Raw genomic sequence first — 24466 nt, forward strand, 5'->3', positions numbered from 1 at the left:
GATCACGGTTCGAAAGTGCATCGCTACAAATGAAAAGCATTTAGGTTTCATTTTGATTGGACGAAACGTCCTTTACAATAAAATTCACCATTCTTGTGCAAAATGTTTGATCATAATGAGTAAATTTTCGTCCAATATTTGAATGAATTACTGAAAAAAAAATGAATAGCATGTTGTTCCTGTTTCTTATGTTGGTTTTCTCATACTTGCACGTGTACACGTTAGTTCCTTTTACAATACCGATAGACAAACGATGTTTCCCCTTGTAGTACAAAAGAAGAAGAAGAGTAAAAACAAAAGGAATAGACGATGATTGTATAGTGTTTTGAACCATGGAGAGTTCACAATGATAATCAATAGGATATTAGCTAAATAGGTAGAGAAAAGTTGGGCGGATTTAATCCATGGGCCTTGAGATCAAAGTTCAGCGAATAAGGTTTACTGGGGTTTTTAGCTTGTCATAACTGTATGATACTGACCTACAACAAAAACCTTAGAAAGTACTATTGATCCAGATATGACGATAGAATTCTTGCTTTGATGACCCTTTGTTACTTTAAAGACAATGATGATAACTAGTTGAAGGTTGTCAGATTATTGTATGGCTTTCCGTTAATAGCTGGCATATATCATACTATATTTGAATCTTTGGAAGATTTCTTACCAAGTGTTTTCTAATCACTTTCAAGTAAGAACGTGTGACTAATTATCAATTTGGCATCTTCTTAAATTTTTTGATTCGTGGTAGCTTTTGCATCTTAGCTTTATTTCCTAAATTTTAAGGTTTTACTTTTTTTCACCGATTTCTTCACTTGTTAACAAAATCCCTGTAATTATTAATTAATAGCAGGAGGTAAATAGCTACAATTCCTTTTTGACAAAAAAAAAAGCCACAATTCCTATTTACCCATTTGCCCTCTTAGTTCTTAGCATATAGGGCATGTGAAGTGAAGCTGCTGCCAATTCACTTACGTTATGATTCACTTCTTATCCTAATTACTACTAGCGTTTTATGGTAAAAACAGTTATACACAGCATTTTGCTCCTCTATAAATGCTCTTCCATCTTTCGGCTCTTTATGAAGACATAAGTAACGTGCCAAAAGCACTTTCTGTGCTCTAACAAATGCCTACAGAGTGAGTGTGAGTGCCAATTGATCATCAATTCATACCCAAAATGAGTAGAGAAACACATATATATGAGTTGACTTTGGCTTGCAATAATAACTGATACTTCACCTTGTAATGCCAACTAAGAGAAGATTTATGTCACACCATCATAGCATTAAGATCTAAGATTTTTTTAAACTCCCAAATCAAGGGTAATTATGCCTAATGATTACATATACTAGCTAGCACAAATTACAATCAATCTATCCAGATTCAAGAGTAAACTTGAGGCCCTTTAAATTGTTGCTTCTCCACTTTATCCATAACTCTTCATAGAACCACCAAACCTAACCTAAAAAACCTCTCTCCCTCTTGTATTCAGAAGAAGATCATGGCAAAGAAACCTAGCATGGGTCGCCAAAAGATCAAAATTGCAAAAATTGAGATCAAGAATCATCTCCAAGTTACATTTTCAAAACGCCGTTCGGGACTCTATAAGAAGGCGCACGAACTCAGCACTCTCTGTGGCGTTGAATTAGCCATTATAGTTTTTTCCCCAGCGGGAAAAGTATTTTCTTTTGGCCATCCTAGTGTCGATTACATAATCGATAAATTCATTGCGCGATGCAGAAATCCTCAGCCAAACTCGAGTGCACTCCACCTCGTTGGGGCTCACAGGAATGCCAGTAGTGTCCGGGAGCTCAACTTGCAGCTCACTCAAATTCTCAGTGAATTAGAAGTTGAGAAGAAAAGAGGCGAGGCATTTGATCTCATGAGAAAAGCCAGCCAAAATCATTATTGGTGGGAATCCCCTGTTAATGAACTTGGATTACACGAACTTGAACAACTAAGAGATTCACTGGAAAACATGAAAAACAGTGTGACGAGTCATGCTAGCAAGGTGGCGGCTGAGGCTAATTACAACAATTCTTCATTTTTTACACTAAACAATTGTGCTGCTGCGGGATTGTATCATCAATATGAGAGCAAACCAACCGGGGTCAGCGTGGGTTCGGTCCATCCTAATATCTTCAACTTTGGATATGATAATGGAGGATTTTGAAGCCTATTCGGTATAAACTTATCTCGTTTTTCCGATTTGACTTTGGTGCATCAAGCTAGTGCCTCGCTAGTCTAAACTGTCAATAATTATGTCATTGCTCTTCTCTGATGATTCCTCCATCAATCTACTATAAATAGTTTAATCTCATAAAGGGTGCGTTTGGTACTATAGAATTGAAATTGAATTAGAATTCGAATTCTATAAAATTGGAATTCCAAGTCATTGCAATTCTTTCGTTTGGAAAATGCATAGAATTGGTATGGAATTTCAAATTCTTTATTTGCGTGAGAGAAGAATTCATTAGATATTCATGAGATAAAAAAAGTAGCTCAAAAAATAATAAAGGTGGTGAGAAAAAATTGTGTTAAAAATCCCCAATAAAGTTTTTCCCAAACAACTACTATTCAAACAAACAATTTGGCTTCTAATTAGGATTAAAAGCAGTGAAACATCTCCAACAATCAACCGAGCTGCATGATACCCCTAGCGATTCTTGCACCTACTTTGGACCTTTGATCTGAACTGAATTAATGAAAAAGATAACTTCATCAATTTCATTAGATAAATGACCTTTGCAGCTTCACCCTCACCTTCAGTGGGATCCTTAATTGACGAGGCTAACTAAACAAAGGGAATTTGTCTTTTGATTTCCAGGGCAGGCTAGTCGTCCATTAGTGGCGGTCCGTGGACTTTTACTTTGGACATCTTACATGTTATGTTAGTTGAATTCCGTAGCACAGCCTTCACATCACTTAGAGCTATCAGCTATAATATTTGACAGTTGAGTTATTTTTCATGTTGTAAACATGTAACCGAGAGAAAACATGAACATTGTACTCTTCCTAACAGAGACCTTAGTTAGTGTACCAACAATGGTTCAAAGACTTGGCTGAGTCGTCACCAGAAATGGGCTTTCCGATCCGATACCAGGATGAGATGGTTCCGAGATAATGAATTGTCGAGAACTTGGCCGAATCACCGAAAACTCAACCAAGACGTCTTCGAAATGGATAGAAACGGTCGAATCGTCCCGAGTCACTCCGAATCATCCCAAATCAATTTGAATTTTTATTATTTTTACTAATTTTTAATTATTTTTGTTTATCATATTTTTTACAATTTTTAAAATATTAAATATTTTAAAAATTTGCGTTTCGCTGAGACCGCGGTCGATGCGTCGAGACAGATGTGGAACAGTTTGGGCCGCGACCGCAACTGCGACGGCGACTTTGAACCATGTTACCAACACGATTGTGATTCCTTTGATGACATGTTTTATAAGAGTGGGTAGAGGATTTATATATATATATATATGAAGTTTCTTGAAACCTACTAATGTATTTCTTTAGTGACATGTGCTAAATTTCCAAAACCCTATTTGATTATGAACAATGTGATTGATGGTAGTTTGATAGCGTACCATGTTTGTAAAAAACAAAACATTTCTAGGGGAAAGTGGAAAGATTGTGCATGACGCAGGAAACCATATGCTCAACCCCTCCTCTCATCGTCAACAAGCTGAATTCATTTCACCATCCATTGTCAACGTGGACTGCAATTGCCATTGATTCCCAACCAAAAGTACTCGTGCTGCTTGCAGCTTAGATATTGGCAACTTTTCTTAGTAGCTATCCACATTCAAATACCTTAATAAAAAAATAAAGGGGACGGTTTAGAGATCAGTTTGAAACCTCGGGCTGATTTTATCTACAGCTAGTATAAATTTGAGGTAAATTAGGCACATTTCCCCCACATCCGAAGTCGAGAATCAAGCTACCCTACCTAGGCAGAAGTAAAGTCCACAGCCATAATCATGGATCTCCTACGCTTCAAATTTGTCTTAATCAGCATATTCAGTCTGGCTAAAATAAACTTAGTCCTTGGACACATTGGCACTGCCACTTCTTACAATCCTCCATATACCCGTGAGCAACATTTGATTTCTCAGAAGTTTCTATATCATTATTTAGCAGCAGCTTTTTTGTTTTTTCAGTTGTTTGAGAATCGTATTAGGAAGGATATGGAATTTGATTATAAAATTTACTCTAAATTTAACTCGTGCAGCCACCAAGTGCGGGGGAAACAGAAATGATCAGTTTCCAGCAGGAAATCTGTTCGTTGCTGTGAGTGAAGGGCTGTGGGATAACGGGGCTGCATGCGGCAGACGCTACAGATTAAGATGCTTGAGCGGCAGCAACAAGCCATGCAGAGATATTGGCACCACCATCGACGTTAGGGTGGTGGATTTCTGCCCAAGACGCCCATGCCCTTCCACCATTGTTTTGTCTAGTGATGCTTTTGCAGCTATCTCCCGCAACCCTGATGCCAAAATCAACATTGAATACATCCAGTACTTACACTTCTTCCTTGTCTCCAGCTTATTATCTTCACTATGTTCTTCGGTTGCTCCATTGCTTAATATTTTACGTCACACCTTTTGCAGGATATGAAGAGGGATTTGACTTCCATATATATATATATATACGTGTAATTTTACGGGCTGAAGATCAAGAGGAAAAGGGCATCCTTGGAAATAGGAACAGAACTAGATAGCAAAATGTTGTTTAAAAATTCATTTCCCTTTGTTATCGGTATATCCTATTAAATGATGGCAAACGAGCACAAAAAATGTACTAAAAGTTTCGACGTGATGTACACATCAAATGATTTCAAGAGATGGTTCCCGAAATTGAGTTGCTTTTGCATTAAGAGTACCAAAGCTTTCCTTTTGATTCTGGAAATACGGATGAAGATGGCGGACACCTTCCAGGTATAAAGGTGTTTGCATCTCAATCAAGCGGGAAACCTGCATGTACCAGCCTTTTAGTTCATGCCCTAATGTACAGTATATAGAGGCCACAATCACAACCACAACTTACCAGATAACAAAGATAGAACAAAAGATATTAACAGATTATTCCTGATAGCAAATCTTAGGCCATGGCGAATACACCAGTCAAGAACTGAGTTAATGAATCCACCAGATTCATCTTATTATGGCAGCATGACAATTTCTTCTGCTAGTCTAATGAAGCAGGTATTATTGGGTGCAGCATGGGACACTATCTGAATGTTGCTAGGGGTACAAGTCTTAGTTGTTTTGACGACAAACTTGTTTTCATCAATGGCAATAGTGGGTTAAGTGTTACAAAACCAACTCAAGGAGTAAAGTGGGAGAAAGTAACTTTAAGACTAACATGCAAAGCATGCTAAACCTGATGGGGTTTTACTGCGATTAACCCTTCAGGGAAATTGCAATAACCTTCTATGAGAAGGTTTAACATGCTAAACTATGGACTTAGAAACAGCATTTCCTATGACTTGACAGAAAAAATGTAGAACATTCATGATAAAAGACGGCAAAAATTGACAATCACGCAAAAAATGACTTACAGCTCGGCGAAATGCAAACATCTCCTCTTGACCAGATAGCATGGAAGTAATTCCAGTTGGTGTACCACCAGAACTAACTGTGCCCTCTGCTAGAACATCTCGTCGCAGTTTGGCACCTTCAGTCTCTGTTTCAAATTGGAAGCTGGAAAAGGAGAGCAGAAATGAACCAATGTAGTCTTTATAACCAAAGACAGAAGTTGAAGCTAAAAGACAGGTGATGTAGATGGCATATTGCTTAAACTTTAAAGTTTTCCAGCAACTCTAGACGGGTCAAAGACTGGCCTTACGAATGTTATCCATTCATATTTGATTCGATTTTCTCACTGAGAATGTACTTGACCAGAAACTTGATCATCAGTCACCAGACATAAAAGAGAAGTAATGTCTATGCCAAAAGTCACTTCCATACTCTTTTAAAACAGTAAATTCACTATATCCATTTTACTGCCAATCCTGATATCATGCTACCAACCTAGTGCATACCCTTAGATTTCTTAATAGCAGGTTTAGATGACATTGCCATTTGGGAAGCAATGTGTAATATAAAACTATGTCTTTTGCATTAAAAAGAGACAATTATTTGTGCCTAAATTTGAATTGATCAATTTATCACATCACTCTGTTAATGAAAATGTTATGATTCATTTTCTGGAGGGAAATATCACGTCTGCATACAAGGACGACATATTTGGTCTTTTAATCCTCGAATCCTTTCATAAGTATTACTAACATAACAATCTATTCTACTAAAATCAATTATTCATTGAAATCGCAGCAAGTAAATCATCTCTCTCTCTCTCTCTCTCTCTCTAATGTATATTAATGCTTTAGGATTGTCCTTGACGAATCATAGTTAATTTACATTATGAGATATTAGGCCAAAAGCACACTAAGTCATAAAAAGAAAAAATAAAGACGTACAGGGCAACATAAAACTGAACTGTCAGAATATAGGAAAAACAAAAATGAAAATAGGGCACACCGTAAGCAGAGGTAAAGCACAGCGCACATTTTTCACTGAAAATTGACACATAAAACTTGCATCATGAGAAACAATGTCAAAATGGTACAATAAAACCCTAGCTAATGAAAGAACTTGGCTCTGCTCAGGAGAAAAGAAGCAGAAAACAGATATAATTAAAAAAAATGAAAAAAAAACCTCCATGGCTCTAGGAAACTTCTCATAATAGAATTTTGATACTTTTAGGGAATACTTTGTTATATAACATTGATCTATAATGAATTGATGACATGTTGCAAGTATGCTAGGTAGTGTAAAATAATTTCTGATGAAACTCATGCGTGTCAATAGATGAAAGAGCTAACTAAGCAAAGCCAAAGGGTGTGGGGGTCATCCATGGACCAATGTGTCAAGAAACTCACAAAAGAAGAATGATCAAATGATTTCCTCACCTCTCCAAGTCAAAAAGTGTACCCTCTTCAGTTCCTTGAAATAGGTCATCTATTGAAGAAGCAGCAGAACAGTATAGGCAGCAATGGTGATTGTAAAGTTCATCAATGAGAGTTATAAATCTCCGAGCCTGGAAGCGAGAAACCCAGTATCGGTAATTGTAGCTGGTAATCATACAGAAGCAATATCAATCTGTTTATTAGACTGTCAGTCTATCAGTTTGTCTTAGCTTTCCAAAGATAAGATAATCATTGGAAGCTTTAGAATGCTCACACATTGGTCAGTCTTATCCAAGAAAAACAGGATAACCTGATAAACTGCACAAGCACCTTGCAAGCATATAGAGCAATCTATTAGGTAGCTTGTAAACTGTTGTCCTTAAAAGGTGCCTTAAATTGTTTCACTAAAATGGCACCATATTTTAGTATGCTGAAAACTATGATCCCTAAATACACTGAGGGCGACTATACTTCAGAAACCCATCCATGAGACTGAATAAGCCACCATGATCCATGGAACATGTTCAAACTCAAGCTAAGCGCATAGCAATCAGGAATCTAGAAGCTGTATCTTATTGTATACTACTAATGGTGGCTGGTAAGTTTCGAAGTAAGTTTATCATAAACCTTGAGACAAGTATGATTTTCCCTTGAGATGACATTTTAAGGGAACCTGTTCGACCTTCAAAAGCTCCCTTCCCCCTTGATGTAATAGGTAAAATAAGAAAAGAAAGACTAAAGTGAAAAATAGGCAATTTCTCCTTACATTAAACTGAAAGAAGGAAAAAGAAGAATGTCAAGTGAACAGCATGGGCGATAAGAAGCATATCTATTCATTTAAAGCCTGATGTAAATCACAAAAACTTGCATGCACAAAAATGCTGTAGGAATTGATACTGATGTACTGAAGGAAATAGCATTCACTTAAGCAGCCTTGGTACCTTATCACGAATTCGCATGCTCATAGTAGGGATGTCTGAGATAAAGATCATGTGGTAATTTTTAGCTACAGAAATATAATCTGCGGCTCCAACCTGCAATAATTGCTAATGGGATCAAACAGGAAAAAGAAGGTAAAGGGGGACGTGCAACAAGGTCAAGCATCAAAAAATTAAATTAAAATGCAGTGCAGATGTCACTGAGTGGTTGGTTCATCTATCAGGGACAGGAATTGATAGCTTTAGTATACACTCACAAACAGTAAGAATCATCTGAGACTTGGAAGATATTTTTTAGGAAGGAATACTCATATTTTTCCACCAAAGTACTTTTCTTTGTAGTAATATCCAATAATATGACAGTATGAACTCTTTGAATATTGATCTAGACATGGACCTAGCTATTTTCATTTGTTTCATCAAGTTTCCTTCCTTTTGTTTGCAAAAGTACATTACAAGATGGAAGGAAGGATTTCAATTTAAAGATGTGCAAAAATATACGAGGCACAAATCTTAGAAAGAGTCAAAGCAAGTTTAACAGTCTTTAGTCGTAAAATCGACCAGATATTGCTTCTGTTTTCGAATGTTTTCAGATAATGAATGATACTAAATATGCATCAGCATACACACAATAGAAATTGTTCCAGCATGAACAGAGCGCCAAAAGAGAGAGAAAAAAGATAGACTAGCTTTGAATTAGTGATACTATAAAAAAACACTAAACCACAATCTAAATATTTCGAGCTTTTCTATTTACAGTACCATCATTTAAACAATCCTAAATCATTATAGGCAGGTTTCAGCTTATAAATTATTTTGAAGAAAGAATGATTTAGATGGTATTAATTTAAATAGCACAACAATATAAAAGATACTTTTACCCAAAATGAAGCAATTTACCGGTCGACCGCATAGGTACTCAAATGTGAAACGTGCCAAACCGTTACAGCTTAGGCGAACCTCCAATGTTCTGATTGCGAAAAAAATGTAATATCAAAAGCTGAGTGAGATATATCAGTAAAATGGACGCAGATAGATTGAAGAGTACCTCCCAAACATCACTCGAATTGCCTTTGAAGTGATTATTCCCCCAGATAGTCTTGTAAGCTTGTCCCACATAATCTCAAATTCCTCTGTTTTGATACTATTCAGTGGCCAAAAATAATGAACCTGAATAGACATAGGAAAATGGAGATGCACTTAACCCCAAAAACAACATCTAAGTACAGGTTGGACTTATTCTATGACTAACAGATAACCAATATATTGGAGCAACGAAGACGATGAGACTGAAGTAGAATATAGAAAATTCAATTAAGTTCAGAAAGAAACAAAAATATATATCTCAACCACACCAACTAAGACTCAAGTTCATCTTTTTGCCAGGAGAATCTTTAGAAATGTTACGAGTGTGAATATTCCTACAGCTGAATGGACCAATTAAAGAATTTAGACAAAAAGAAACTGAATCTTATTGCAATGTAATACCACATTCTTGTTTAGCAAACCATTCATTATTCAGAGCTATCTCCAGGATACACCTTCAAATGTGCTTAAATTTTCAAGCTTGTTCTTTTTATTGCTCTCTTTGTCAATCATTAAGGTTCTGTACAATACTCGTACATCTGCATGTATGGTAATTAAGGATGTGGCCATCACATCTTTCACAACTAAAAGTCATAAAAACAGAAACACATGGAAAAGATAATTGATTTGCCTTCATGCTCACCTGATCAATAGATCTTTTTGCTATAAGACGGCGATAGTCAATTTCACTTCCTATTAGACAGTTATCACATTGTTCATCCAATTTTGCTACAAGCTTTTGGAAGATTTCCTTTTGCATACCATCCTGAAAGGAAGGAGAGAAGTTGCAGGAACATTTTATATGGGGTGCAATATATGTTCAAAGTCCCATGCATAGCATGTCACAGAGTCCTGGATAGAACACCAAAGGAAGCATAAAAACATAAATTTATTTAGTATAAAGACACCTGATTCAGGTCTCTCGGTGCACGATTACTGGTGGCAACAAGAATTGTTCCATTGCTTAACAATCTACTTAGAATTCCAGATAATGCTACGATTGCAAAAACATCAACTGTCTGCAAGAGCAAGTAAGATATTAAATTTAAAGATTCCGTCTCCAAAATTTCAATCCGACTCAGAAATTTGCACGAAATAAAGAATATAACTTAATCATTCAAAGAAAAATTATGCCCCACTCATTTGCAGAAAATAATATAAGGTAAAACAAAACCCGCTTCATAATATAATTCCAATATCCAGTTCAAGTAGCAGTAAACTGATCTACAAAATGAATCACGTTAGATGTAGTAGTACAATAACATAACACTTAGTCATGTTGCAAATTAGATTTCTTTAACAGGGTCTGTTATTCATGTTTGTACTTAGGAATTCTACAAGGGTAGAACTCAAACATTTTATTACAGTAGATGACTAACTTGAATATTCTGTCTTCCCACTTATAGTAACAAACATCAGTTGAACCTAATATTCTTGCTCAGATAACTAACAAAAAAAAGGATTTATAAAGAAGACAGTAACAGATATCTGTAGGTAAGGATGTAGATAATTCTTGAAGAACCACTAAAGTAAATCTATGAAACATTACATCATCAGACCTGTATTTCATCAAAGCACAGAAGGCTAGCTCCTGCATGATTTCCATGGGCTTCAGTGAGAAACTTATCAGCTACAGCAGGAAGGATGTTTTTCATCTGCACCTCTTGCTTATATCTTTCTTCTGCAGCTAACCACTCTTTAATTTTTGTATCAAAGGGAAGATTAGTAATCCAACTAGAAATACTTGACTGCAAACTTTTATTCTTAACTTGATCCTTCCATATCTTATGCATGTGCTCATTTATTAACAGCATAGCCTGTCGAGAAAAGACATTTTTAAAGAGCAATAAAAAAATAATTATGGAAACAAAAATGAAAATCCGCAAAAATTAAGGTTTGAAGCAAGTTAAGCCCAAACCAACTTATATTGTGTGTGTGTGTGTGTGTCTTTATTTGTGTTCTGCATGCTTCCTGTTGGTCAACATTCCTCAAGCCAGATGAGGAGTGAGTACTTTTGATTTGCCAAAGCATTAGTTGGTACAGAGTGGTCTTAATATAAAACCTACTCCTCCATCTGTTAATGTTGATATCTACACATGATGGGTTTGTAGAGAAACATTATAGGTAAAGCAAATGTGGTGTCACTGACTACTGTGGCACGTTAAATATTTCCCTATAGTTCTGTGATTCTATCCTCCTGTACCAACTTCATGATGTGCTAATTCTGAAAGTTTGATTCATTCTTCTTCTGCTTTTGCAGAAGTAGTTATCAACTTTTTAACTGCTGCCTTCTTGCACTACCTACCCAGAAAGTCTTGTTTACGTCCATCAATCAGTTTTAAGCTTCTTACCAAGAAAAACAAGGATAGAGCAACGACTAGACCTACTACAGAACTTTCAATATGGAATCCATGAGAGTTTGTTATACCTTTGATAGGAAGCATCAAGCAAAAAGAAGCTATAATTAGAATAAATGCAATATATGCTCCATTTTAATCTCATTTGCCTTAAACTCTACAAGTCTTTTGTTTGTGGTTTATCATCTTATGGAATGCCTAGGGTTCTCTCACCAAATGCCTTACAGTCAAAAGAAAGACATGCCAGAAGTCAAAGAAGATATAGCAGGGCTTACATATGCCCATCCAACATTGACAAGGAGAAACCAAGAAGAAACAAGATATGATGAACCAAATAAAAGCTAGCAAAGTGGAGACTGGCAAATGAACAGAAAGTAATAAGAACTTGTAACTTAATTTTTTCCAAGTAGAATTGCATAACAGCTGCTTAGGAAAATAATTCACATAATAAAATTCAGAAGATGGCATAGTGAAATTACACCACACTCTGTACCAGTATGCAGTCACCTCATGAAAGTGAAATCTTCTTTGGTGTTTTACAACTCCTTCAGTCGCACCATAAAACATATCCATAAGCATTGTCTTACCTAAATGATGCAAAAATTTCTTCAAATTGGTATGTGAAAAAGTAAAACCACAACCAGAATAATATTAATAGAGAGAGATGCTGTGTATTAACATGCTATTCATGTTAGATTGCATGTCTACTTTATAAAAGATAAGTGAAATCATTGAATCCTTTTAGTGCCTTAATGTAGTAACATACTAGAAATCTTAAGTGCAGAAATGTGCATTGGCAAGGAAGTGCAGATAATCAAGATGCAGGAACGAACCACTTCCAACGTTCCCATAAAGATACAATCCTCTGGGGGCTGGAGGAGCAGTGGGACGACGACCAACCAGTGAATCTAATTTCTTCTCTCGATTAAGATATGAGACCCATTTCCCTACTCCTGGCTCTACAATTTCATGTTTCTTCCTGAATGAAGACAAATATCACTAGCAGGGAAAAAATATATTTCTTTTGACTGATGAAGGGAGCAAAATACAGGAATTGGACCTCATGCTGAACTTTACAGAATTCGCAACTGGTTCAATGACAGGAAATCCTATTCAGATTTTTATGAACCAACGTATAATTCATTGAAATATCCAGTTTCAGTATTGCTACAAAATCAAGGGAAAATTGATAGCCTTACCGGGACATCCATCTTTGGAAAAGATTTCGCTGCTTGCTTATTGATGTCATACCACCCCCCTCTTGTTTGGTCTCAGCTTCCTGCATCAAAAGCCTGCGCCGTTCGTTTTCCCTCTTCTGCTCCCATTTGGTAAGCTTTTCCTATGAATATGAGGAATAACATAAGGCCAGGAACAGCGTTTCAGTATTATTTAACCACTATAAACTGTTGTGGCCTACATGGTACTCCTCCATATCTTTCTCATATTGCTCCATTCTCCCAAGCAGATTTTCCAGTTTAAAAGCAACCTCTTCCTGGTAAGGATCATGCTGCAGCTTCCCTTACTTAACAAGACTCCTATACTGTGCAAGTGGCCCTGCAGGAGATCCATTGAAAAGATAATTTGAGTTCACAGCTAAACAACTTGGAAAATAAATGCAAAGGCACATGTGAGTAGAGGAATTAAATAATACTCTCCCTCCTCATGCGTGGAAGGTATATCATTGTAATAGGCCAAACATGTGGGACAAAAAATTAATAGGATATACAGATAAAGCCCTCAGTAGGTTGACGTAATTTTCCATTACAAAGTACAATATCCATTTATTAATGCATCATAGACCCTAACCCATGTAAAATGTAGTCCCCAGCAAAACAAGATACATTGTGTGATTGAGAGCTTGGACTCCCTAGAGAAGCACTAATCAACTAAAGCAGTCTTCACTCAATAATCAACCAAAGCTAAACGGTCTCCATTCAGAATATTAAACTGTTTGTCAAGCATCAGAAAGAACAATATAAAAGCTTCATAGAAGCATTCTCCGAGATCACAGATTAACAAGTTAAGATTGGAGCATTTCTCTGTCCAGGGAATCAAGCATATAAAAGGAAATCTTCGCAGAATGGTTTAACTAGTAAGACCACATGGTAGATCTCTAGCTAGCCATCCTTTGAGCAGCCATATCCATGAGAGAAAAACCTCACATGACCTGCTTTTTGTCCAGTTTTCAGTTGCTCTTATTTCTCACTCACACAGTATGACATTGGCTTTTATTCGTGAATGGGATATATCTAACAAAGAGAGGGCAATAAAGTGAAAAGGAAGGAAGAATGATAGAGAAGAAAACTTGCAATTTTTCTCAATGAAGCCACGAGGTTAGGCTTTCTGTATAATGGTTTAGTGCTCATGAAATTGCGACTCATTATATAATTTTCAGACTTTTTAAACTATAATCAAATTTTGACATGCGAAATATGAAGAGAACTGAGCAGTGGCTTAAGTTAGTGTGTCAATAAGTTTGGACATTTCTGTAGTGAAAAAGACAAATCAATAATTAGAATTATTTTCATGAAACATTTGCTTACATAAAATTTTTATTTTATTTTTACATAATAATTTTTTTCTTACATCTAGCTAATTTTTACTAAAAATTTAAAGGAAAAAATCAATTTATGCCTTTAATAATTTATTTTTTCGTGCATTTAGCTAATTGTTACTAAAGTTTTAAAGAAAAAAGCAAATTACTTCCTTTTTTTTGGCAAAATACCAGCCAAAGCCCCAAAACCAGCTGAGACATTCAGCAAAAATTACAACCAACAATGACAATATAAATAGAAAATATTGCAACAATGACAATATAAAGTGTCATTGAATTCAAGCCCCGTAGAATTGAAATTTAATTCTAATTATTTGGGAAAGTTAGAAGCCAAACAAAAGAATTAGAATTGAGGCTTCCAATTCCAATTCTATGCCTCAATTCTATAGGAACCAAACCTCCCAAACAAAAGTGTCATTGCTTAAATTGTTTCAAAGCCTGCCCCATTCATTTCACCCCCAAAAAAAATAATAATAACAAAACGGAACGTAGAGAATAACTTCACTGTGGTTCAATTCCTGGACGTAATTAGGTGAGGCAACTTATACAATGCACAAAAAGTAGTTGAGTTGATTTTTTCCATTCAATTTGAGCGGATGAGGGGTGAAAGTGGAATTTAACAAGCTCCATTCCTAGAGTCCGAGCTACATCGCACTTGCCTGGCACGGATTAAGGAAATAATTGGAAAAATTGTTTACTAAGAGTCCTATATACTAAATACATGTAAATCATACTCGATTACCGCCCACGGATTAAGGAAATAATTGGAAAAGTAGTTTCCTTTTTATTGATCTATTTAACGAAGTTGAATTGAGAACATTTTGGAGACACTTTAGTTGTCACCAAGCTGAGGAAATAAATTTTTCTAATTTTAACCTAGGCAAGAAAATACTTAGCCAAAAAAAGAAGAAGAAATAATTAGATTTTTGGAAGTATATATGTTTCTATATGTTGATGCATGAATTCATCCAAACAATATGTATATCGCTTTGCTAAAAGATAATAAACCATTAACTACTTAAACTAACTACACATGCCATTAAATAACAATTTGATCGTTTGTTTTTTTTTGTAATTTTGATGAAATGATTAGATCGATAGTTCTCAACAATGCCATTTTCTTGGTCAGTGTGAGAGAGTAAATTATGTTTTGCCAGGAAAAGAAGAAAATAGCTGTTAATTCTAGACAAATTGTCCATTTCTAAGTTTAATCCATCAATCAATGAGGAGTTAACACTAATTTATATTTTGTCGAAAAAAAAGAGAGAAAAAGATAGAGATGTTACTCTACATAAATCATCCATTTCTAAGTTTAATCCATCAATCAAGGGGAAATTAGGAGGGTGAAACAATGGAAACTGGAGAAAATATATCGACCGAATCACAATAAAATCTTTGACGTTTTTAGGAAACAAAATTACGGGTAAATATTAAGGAATGTGGAACCTTATATAATAATAGGATGGGATGCCAAAGCAATGTAGCTAGCCCTTAATTCATCAAAATCCCACCAAAAGACAAAAAAAAAAAAAAAGGCGAAAATGAACAACATAATGATGAAGAAGAAGACGACCCAAGGTCGAAAAAAAATCGAGATCAAGAAGATAGACAACTTGAGCAACAGGCAAGTAACCTTCTCCAAGCGAAGAGTCGGTCTCTTCAAGAAAGCAAGTGAACTTTGCGTCTTGACCGGGGCAGAAGTTGCCATCATCGTTCATTCTTTGGGCAAGCGCGTCTTTGCTTTTGGTCACCCCAACATTGACGCTGTTATTAACCGCTATACCACGGGATCGGCATCATCATCATCATCATCATCCTCCTCGTCATCCGTTGCTGATCCGAAAACCCCATTGGGTGCTCATGAGATTCAACAACACAACCGACACTATGCTAAAGTGTCCAAAGAATTAGAGGTCGAGAGAAAAAGAAAGGAATTGATTGAAGGTTCGAAGTTAGAGAACGGTGGGAGTTTTTGGTGGGATGACCCAATTGAGCATATGGGTTTGGAGGACCTTCAACAGTATAAAGCTTCATTGGAAGAGTTGAAGAAAAAGCTGTTGATGAGAGCCGATGACTTGATATTGTTGAAAAATTCTTCTTCTTCTTCAACTAATTTGGGCTTAAATAATAGCGGTGATATCAATCCCGGCGTGACTGCAGTTGGTTGTGATGATATGTTCTTCAATCAGACGACGACTGAATACTGCAACAACTCCATCGTTCCTTATGGTTCTGATGACTTCGGAAATTCTCTGCAGGTTTGAAGATCTGTGGTTGGCAAAGTCAGGATAAGTTTAATATATGCATGGCTTTCAGCAGTTTTTTTTTACTGTTTAGTTTATTGATGGTTTTTCACAGTGTTGTTAGCGTTCGTTCCTTATGAATTACTATAAATTAGGCTCTTGCAGTGTTTTATTTTATTGTGTTGACTGATGTCTCTTTTTTTGTTTTTGTCTTTCAGTGATTTTTAAGTAGGGAGTATTCTTTATCTCCCCCTCTATGCGTGCATATATTTATATATATATGTGTGTGCGATCCAATCTTAAATAATTGATATTAGTGTTAAAAAGCACACTCACTGTGTGTGCAATTTAGAAATCATTATTATTTTTTATGAATTTGTAAATTTTATTGTTTCATTAATAAATTTTATAAGAACTTTTCATTAGCAAACTTCAATTTATAATTAATTTTTTCTTCAATTAAAAATAGATAATTTGGTAATTGCAATATTTAGAGTGATTATGTTGGTAAATGTGATCACGTGACTTAGGGTAAAAAATTAATTTTCTAAGAATAAAATTGAAAGTTCGAAAAAAAATTGTAGAAAATATTTACACGGGCTGTCAATGCCCTCTTCTTATATATTGTATAAGATTGAGGGCCTGGACTAAATGACACCAAACAGACAAAGTGAGATGTGTAAAAATAATTAATCCAAGTTTCCTTTCCTTTTTCTTTTAAATCCAATAGTATATTGCATGAAATTAAAAGCTTTAAGCAGTAAACTTACAGGATCAATCAAGCCCAAATCATGGGCTACATACAACCTCGGCCTATCTAATGTTTTATTTACTGATGCAGGCTGACCCACTGCAAACAAGGTGAGATCACCTGATCCCGCAGATAAGTGTTTGAGTAACTTGTCTTTCTTTGTGTGGTCCAAGCATGATACCAGTGGGGAAATCCCTTCAATTGCCCCTAAAAGATATACATCAAGCACTAAGAACAATATAATCTGCAAAATGCGATGAAATGTGCAAACAATCACAAACATCACTCTCACCATCTTCTAACACCTTTAAGAAAGGCAAACCCTTTGCTCCAGATTTAATAGCTTCATTGTAAATATCACCTTTCTTCAAAGCAGTATTTGAGTATGTCTTTCCTCCTGAAGGGACACACAAGGCTTTAACAATTCCCCCACTCTTCAAGGTATCTGCAAATGCCTTGAAGGAGGAATTTGAAAATATCTCAGATACCTGCAAGCCAAGACCATTAGGTAATCACTCCAAAAAACAAAAAATAGATTTAAGATTTCATAATATAGTATCATCTATGGTACCAAAAGAATGACAACCTGTCTCCCCCCCCCCCCCCCCCCTCCCAAAAAAAAAAAAGAAAAAGGGAAAAGAAACTATTTTTCTTGGGACAAACTGAAGAAGGGGCTATAGACTGCATTGGCAGCTCTCAGTTGAGAAAATTGAAAGAGATAAAGAATAAAAACAAGTTTACATAATATAGTTAAGATAGTTTACATAATGATTCTTTTTGAGAAATAAATATCTTGGGAGAATAATTAATCTAGGATTATTTCCTTTTTCTTTGTTATAAGTTTTATTGTTTTTGCTGCTGGTACTCTCCTAATAAAGTACAAAGCAAGTGAATTTGAAACTTTATGGTCCTGTAATTTTAGGTTTAGGTCGTATTATGCGAGAATTAAATCAAACTCAGAGCCTCAGATGCTAACTGAAGTGATAGGAGGACCAAATGATATCTAGAATAAACAAAAATGATTGTTGCTTTGCTTAGCCGTGCTTAGGCTTAGTTTGCTGCTGCCCAATTTCAGTCATTTGTTTTACAAAACATTGCACAAATAAGGTCTTCAGAATTGCTGGAATTTCATATTTAAATTGCTCAAAAGAGTCCGAGAATTCTTACGTTTCCAATAAAAAAATTTCCACCTTCATGAACATGCATTTAATATATTAACATGAGGAAATCAGAATTCTGTTCTTAGCATCTCCAAGCAGTAGTGCAGCAAGTTAACTCTTTGGTGTCGTGCTTAACTGTTTAAGCTGTTGTATAAAACTGGACTGTTCTTTCTTTATTTATATATTCCTATGCTCGAGGAAGTGTACATTCTGTTTGATTACATTTCTTTTGTCATGTATAAGCATCATGTTAAAGTTTTGGCTGTATTTGTGATGGATTATTGCGAATCATTTTGCCATAGGTTCCTTGACATTCTGCATGAGGCTCCTTTATTTGGTCACCGGAAGCCTACTAGCATTTTGGGGAGTATATTCTACTGTATTTTGCTGGCAAGTGGTAGCTATTATCTGCTTCGGAGTCAACTAAGTTAATTACTACATTTTCAGTTTGTACCAAGAACTGCTGATTTTCTTGAATTTTAGGCAGGTTATGCTATTATTGCTGCTGGAGCTACATGGTTTTTTCACCCTCAACCGGAACTGATTTCACCTTTGCTCTGTAGTTCTGATGTCATTCTTTTGGTAATCACAGGTACATGCTTGGTCTTCTTTACCCTTTTTTGATGTATTCTTCGATGTGATGACTTAACTGCCCTGGAAGTTGGCGGTGATTTTAACTTTGCTTTTTGCAGGCTTCATCTTTCAAGTTTCATTTGATTTAGATGTCATATAATTCATCTCAGTTTTTTTGAGTTTTCTTTTCAAATACTTCCTGATCTGTAGTTTATCATTGTTACTGTGTTTTCCAGGTTTATTTCAGCAATACCTTGTCTATCAAGTGCAGAAAATACGGTTACAGGTTCTCTCTCTCTCTCATACACACACTCACACACACGCACAGACACACATACACACACAGAAGCACATACATAAACATGAGTTCATATGCATTTGGGGTATGTATGTGTATAATCCTTTCTATTTATCAATTGATTTCAAGTCCATCTTGGTACTAATTTGTTTTCTTTTGTGTATGTATGTTTCTTTTCTTCCAACTTTGGGAAGATGTAAATAATTCTTTGAACTAAAGGTAGAACTTCAGAAGGAAACCTTAACCATCATTGTCAACTGCATAAATAATTTGGAAGCCAAAGTTTTGATTGAATTTTGGGATTTGTGAAGTCTAAGCTAAGAGAGGAGCTAATAAATTGACTAAAGAATTAGGTATAAGACAACACACAAGGCGAGATGTGAGGAGATTGGTGGAATCATGGGGACATTAGGACATTCTGAGTGCACATGTGTTCGTAATAGTTATGTTCTTGAACTAATTTATGTGTGCTGTTATTTTACTTAGCAAGTTTATGAGTATTTTTCTTGATCTCTTGGTTGCTGTTATTTTATCCCAGCTTAAAATTTGTAGCTTTTGAAGCTTAGATTCAAGGCATGCATGTGTTTTGTAGGGTTACTACGTTTTCAGCCAAAAGTTGAAGCACATTATTCGCCTACCTTTTGCTGTTATAGCATGTGGTACGTTTGTATCTGCATTTTCATGCCCTATGATGTTGTAACCTGAAGAATTTCTAAATATGAAGAAATCATAGTAAATATTTACTCCATTTTGACATCAAATTAGTTTGTCCCATTCTATATAGTCTAGTGTTTATCTCGCATTTGGACGCAGTTCTTTGCTTTTTGTTTGAAGACATTTTCAGAATTCAATCTTCACCTAGCATTTTTTAGTCCTTAAGTAGGTCATCTTTGCCTTTTGACCAGTCTTCCATCCAAATATTACTGGAAATCTTACTAAATTACTACTTTTTCTTTTTCATTTTAAATTATTATTCTTTTTCTTTAAGTTCCTTGTTTACTGCATGATGATCAACCTTCTTTTATTGAATGTTCCTCCATTTATCTCTTGTAATACCTTGCTCGTATTCTTCACAGAAATACTGAAATGTAGTCAGCACCTTTTTGGCTTTCAATGAGATATCTCTATGATATATGCACTGCAGGAACTGCAGCTATGCTGCTTATCCATGTCTGGGAAATTTATATACGCTTTCTGTCCATATCAACAATACTTAGGTATGCTATTAGTTCTTTGAATACATACTCAAGTTCACTAGGTTCATCTGGACTAATGTAAACTCTCTTTTTTCAATCTGTCTGGAAGAAACAAACATGCATATGTTAAGCACTTTTTTTTATGTGAAAAGTTACTTTTGCCAAATGCAAGAAGCATATGTAGCATCTAGGAATCCATGATTGCTGCCAAGGGAAACTGTTCATTTCTGACTATTTAATCACTTAGCATTAAATGTGCAGGATTATTATGCTAGCTGAGATAATTTGTGCTGCGTTCTTCATGAGTGTCTATATTGGTGAGTTTTGACTGGCTAATTGTTATATGTAGTCATTAAAAATTCCACATTTTTTTGGCAATTAAATCGAGATGCTTTTGTTAGGATCTTGTTGATGACTGCACTGACATGCATTCTATCATATAATAGCAACTTCATCTTGCTTAAAACTTTATTACTTTTGCCTATCAAGCACTACACTAACTAGTCCAGTATATAAGGTTCAACTATAGCTGATTTGCTATCAGTTATAATTTTTCTTTCTGCAGGCTTCCAATTTTTAGTCATATGTAAGCATTGTAATGTTTTGGACTATGAATGCTGCAATGGCCAGCACAAGTAGCTCCACAATGGTTCTTGTGCCATCAGTGTTTAATAAACATTTCTGTGCTGCAGGTTATGTACACCAGTACAGTGCATTGGATTCTCAACCTGATGTTTTGAAATCATTATATTCTCCACTTCAACCATCCAGCTCTCTGGAAGAGTTAAGGTAACAATATTACAATGGTCGGACTGCTTCAGCCTCTGAACAATTTTTCAGCTAGTTTACTTTCTTTCCTGTAATGTCTTAAGGCTGATGTGGTAGGTCACCACACAGTGTAGGTGATTGCTTTCACTACCATAAAATTAACCTTCCACTGCCCCCGGTACCTCCCCTATCCAGAAGTTGTACTACATAATAGCGCATTTTGAGAACTTCTGATGACTCTGCTACACTTTTTGCCAGCAGTTCTCTTGAAACCGTTCTGTTACTGCCGGCATTTGAAACTTCCTGATAATTGCTAATCATGAGCTTGAGTTATATTAGACCACTTTGGATACCAATCTATCTAAACTAGATGTTCCAAGTCTATTTGTGTGCTTAAACTTCAACACTCTTTTTCACCACCTCTTGGTCATTCTTCTGCAGATGCATATCCAAAGTTTGCTTTCTATTTGTCATTATTGTATTACCTTGATGAAACTAGAATGTATATTGTTGTAAAGCAGGAGTTTTCATGTTCAACTGGCCTATAAGGCAAAGTATTATGTAACAAATCCATGACATCATGATGTATTTGTGCTCACAATCTTCTCTTCTACATGAATTCTTGCATTTATGAAGATGTTCTCAGCATCTAGATAAATGCTTTCATGATTGTTATCCCAATTTAATTTTGGGAATGATTATTGCTCTTATCTCATTCAATACTCTGGAAGATCACAGATAAATGGAGATAAAGTACTGAAACAGTAGGCCATTATTGTGCTTCCAGACCCAAGCAGAAAATGGGCAAGTAATTTTTGGTGCTCAATTGAAATCAAATGCTGCTTCTGTGCCAATTAGCTTGCCTGGATTTGGATTTTTTTTGGGGCTCGACTGAGATGGCTCAATTGTGGTTTGAAAGTGGCATTTTTGAAATACTTTCCTAGGATGAGAGTTTTGATAATTAAGTTGAAATGTGTACAACTGTGACGTGGTTGGTTTTAATGCACTCTAATAAGGACATCTGGTTTTTTTTTTTTTTTTAGATTTTGTATTCTGAAAATCAGTACTTGGGATAGCACACTGATAAGGATGTCTCTTTTCTTTTCTTTATGTCTTAATCCTAATTACTACTAGCGTTTTATGGTGAAAACAGTTATACACAGCATTTTGCTCCTCTATAAATGCTCTTCCATCTTTCGGCTCTTTATGAAGACATAAGTAACGTGCCAAAAGCACTTTCTGTGCTCTAACAAATGCCTACAGAGTGAGTGTGAGTGCCAATTGATCATCAATTCATACCCAAAATGAGTAGAGAAACACATATATATGAGTTGACTTTGGCTTGCAATAATAACTGATACTTCACCTTGTAATGCCAACTAAGAGAAGATTTATGTCACACCATCATAGCATTAAGATCTAAGATTTTTTTAAACTCCCAAATCAAGGGTAATTATGCCTAATGATTACATATACTAGCTAGCACAAATTACAATCAATCTATCCAGATTCAAGAGTAAACTTGAGGCCCTTTAAATTGTTGCTTCTCCACTTTATCCATAACTCTTCATAGAACCACCAAACCTAACCTAAAAAACCTCTCTCCCTCTTGTATTCAGAAGAAGATCATGGCAAAGAAACCTAGCATGGGTCGCCAAAAGATCAAAATTGCAAAAATTGAGACCAAGAATCATCTCCAAGTTACATTCTCAAAACGCCGTTCGGGACTCTATAAGAAGGCGCACGAACTCAGCACTCTCTGTGGCGTTGAATTAGCCATTATAGTTTTTTCCCCAGCGGGAAAAGTATTTTCTTTTGGCCATCCTAGTGTCGATTACATAATCGATAAATTCATTGCGCGATGCAGAAATCCTCAGCCAAACTCGAGTGCACTCCACCTCGTTGGGGCTCACAGGAATGCCAGTAGTGTCCGGGAGCTCAACTTGCAGCTCACTCAAATTCTCAGTGAATTAGAAATTGAGAAGAAAAGAGGCGAGGCATTTGATCTCATGAGAAAAGCCAGCCAAAATCATTATTGGTGGGAATCCCCTGTTAATGAACTTGGATTACACGAACTTGAACAACTAAGAGATTCACTGGAAAACATGAAAAACAGTGTGACGAGTCATGCTAGCAAGGTGGCGGCTGAGGCTAATTACAACAATTCTTCATTTTTTACACTAAACAATGGTGCTGCTGCGGGATTGTATCATCAATATGAGAGCAAACCAACCGGGGTCAGCGTGGGTTCGGTCCATCCTAATATCTTCAACTTTGGATATGATAATGGAGGATTTTGAAGCCTATTCGGTATAAACTTATCTCGTTTTTCCGATTTGACTTTGGTGGATCAAGCTAGTGCCTCGCTAGTCTAAACTGTCAATAATTAGGTCATTGCTCTTCTCTGATGATTCCTCCATCAATCTACTGTAAATAGTTTAATCTCATAAAGGGTGCGTTTGGTACTATAGAATTGAAATTGAATTAGAATTCGAATTCTATAAAATTGGAATTCCAAGTCATTGCAATTCTTTCGTTTGGAAAATGCATAGAATTGGTATGGAATTTCAAATTCTTTGCGTGAGAGAAGAATTCATTAGGAATTAGAATTATTTTCATGAAATATTTGCTTACATAAAATTTTTATTTTATTTTTATATAATAATTTTTTTCTTACATTTGGCTAATTTTTACTAAAAATTTAAAGGAAAAAATCAATATATGCCTTTAATAATTTATTTTTTCGTGCATTTAGCTAATTGTTACTAAAGCTTTAAAGAAAAAAGCTTACTTCCTTTTTTTTGGCAAAATACCAGCCAAAGCCCCAAAACCAGCTGAGACATTCAGCAAAAATTACAACCAACAATGACAATATAAATAGAAAATATTGCAACAATGACAATATAAAGTGTCATTGAATTCAAGCCCCGTAGAATTGAAATTCAATTCTAATTATTTGGGAAAGTTAGAAGCCAAACAAAAGAATTAGAAATAAGGCTTCCAATTCCAATTCTATGCCTCAATTCTATAGGAACCAAACCACCCAAACAAAAGTGTCATTGCTTAAATTGTTTCAAAGCCTGCCCCATTCATTCACCCCCAAAAATAATAATAATAACAAAACGGAACGTAGAGAATAACTTCACTGTGGTTCAATTCCTGGACGTAATTAGGTGAGGCAACTTATACAATGCACAAAAAGTAGTTGAGTTGATTTTTTCCATTCAATTTGAGCGGATGAGGGGTGAAAGTGGAATTTAACAAGCTCCATTCCTAGAGTCCGAGCTACATCGCACTTGCCTGGCACGGATTAAGGAAATAATTGGAAAAATTGTTTACTAAGAGTCCTATATACTTAATACATGTAAATCATACTCGATTACCGCCCACAGATTAAGGAAATAATCGGAAAAGTAGTTTCATTTTTATTGATCTATTTAACGAAGTTGAATTGAGAACATTTTGGAGACACTTTAGTTGTCACCAAGCTGAGGAAATAAATTTTTCTAATTTTAACCTAGGCAAGAAAATACTTAGCCAAAAAAAGAAGAAGAAATAATTAGATTT

The 24466-nt window shown here is 35.6% G+C and overlaps 5 protein-coding genes across 13 annotated transcripts; 4 read left to right on the plus strand and 1 right to left on the minus strand.

The window, feature by feature from the left end:
• Nucleotides 1-1500: 1500 nt before the first annotated feature.
• On the plus strand, nt 1501-2172 carry LOC140035535 (agamous-like MADS-box protein AGL62). The gene has a single exon (XM_072076801.1). The coding sequence runs from the start codon at nt 1501-1503 to the stop codon at nt 2170-2172; it is 672 nt and encodes a 223-aa protein (XP_071932902.1).
• Nucleotides 2173-3635: 1463 nt separating this feature from the next.
• Nucleotides 3636-4865, plus strand: LOC140035156 (EG45-like domain containing protein). Its single transcript, XM_072074929.1, has 3 exons — nt 3636-4097; nt 4237-4522; nt 4616-4865. The coding sequence occupies exons 1-3, from the start codon at nt 3986-3988 to the stop codon at nt 4620-4622; spliced, it is 405 nt and encodes a 134-aa protein (XP_071931030.1). The 5' UTR covers nt 3636-3985; the 3' UTR covers nt 4623-4865.
• LOC140035155 (uncharacterized) lies at nt 4697-15676 on the minus strand. Of its 3 annotated transcripts, none has more exons than XM_072074925.1 (14): nt 15544-15676; nt 12774-12910; nt 12556-12695; nt 12190-12335; nt 11864-11943; nt 10559-10816; nt 9908-10018; nt 9643-9765; nt 8962-9083; nt 8814-8883; nt 7917-8009; nt 6979-7106; nt 5566-5707; nt 4697-4978 (listed from the first exon to the last, which is right to left on the minus strand). In XM_072074925.1, exons 2-14 carry the CDS (start codon nt 12807-12809, stop codon nt 4832-4834), a joined length of 1596 nt encoding a protein of 531 aa, XP_071931026.1. In that variant the 5' UTR covers nt 12810-12910; nt 15544-15676; the 3' UTR covers nt 4697-4831. The 3 variants fall into 3 exon arrangements, 2 of the variants coding, with proteins under 2 accessions (XP_071931026.1, XP_071931027.1); XR_011839100.1 differs by lacking the exon at nt 15544-15676 and adding an exon at nt 6548-6582 and having other exon boundaries at nt 4871-4978; XM_072074926.1 differs by lacking the exons at nt 12774-12910; nt 15544-15676 and adding an exon at nt 12417-12444 and having other exon boundaries at nt 12556-12660.
• LOC113721960 (protein FIP1-like) lies at nt 15408-22049 on the plus strand. Of its 7 annotated transcripts, none has more exons than XM_072074927.1 (9): nt 17281-17412; nt 18367-18461; nt 18548-18656; nt 18874-18923; nt 19528-19594; nt 20080-20152; nt 20393-20448; nt 20824-20920; nt 21631-22049. In XM_072074927.1, the coding sequence occupies exons 2-9, from the start codon at nt 18384-18386 to the stop codon at nt 21665-21667; spliced, it is 567 nt and encodes a 188-aa protein (XP_071931028.1). In that variant the 5' UTR covers nt 17281-17412; nt 18367-18383; the 3' UTR covers nt 21668-22049. The 7 variants fall into 7 exon arrangements, 2 of the variants coding, with proteins under 2 accessions (XP_071931028.1, XP_071931029.1); XM_072074928.1 differs by having other exon boundaries at nt 21638-22049; XR_011839105.1 differs by lacking the exons at nt 20393-20448; nt 20824-20920; nt 21631-22049 and having other exon boundaries at nt 15408-17412; nt 18367-18454; nt 18552-18656; nt 20012-20115.
• Nucleotides 22050-22493: 444 nt separating this feature from the next.
• LOC113721959 (agamous-like MADS-box protein AGL62) lies at nt 22494-23199 on the plus strand. The gene has a single exon (XM_027245627.2). It carries the CDS (start codon nt 22528-22530, stop codon nt 23197-23199), a length of 672 nt encoding a protein of 223 aa, XP_027101428.1. The 5' UTR covers nt 22494-22527.
• Nucleotides 23200-24466: the final 1267 nt, after the last annotated feature.

The sequence above is a fragment of the Coffea arabica genome, chromosome 2c (assembly GCF_036785885.1).
Source record: "Coffea arabica cultivar ET-39 chromosome 2c, Coffea Arabica ET-39 HiFi, whole genome shotgun sequence".
Lineage (NCBI taxonomy): Eukaryota > Viridiplantae > Streptophyta > Magnoliopsida > Gentianales > Rubiaceae > Coffea > Coffea arabica.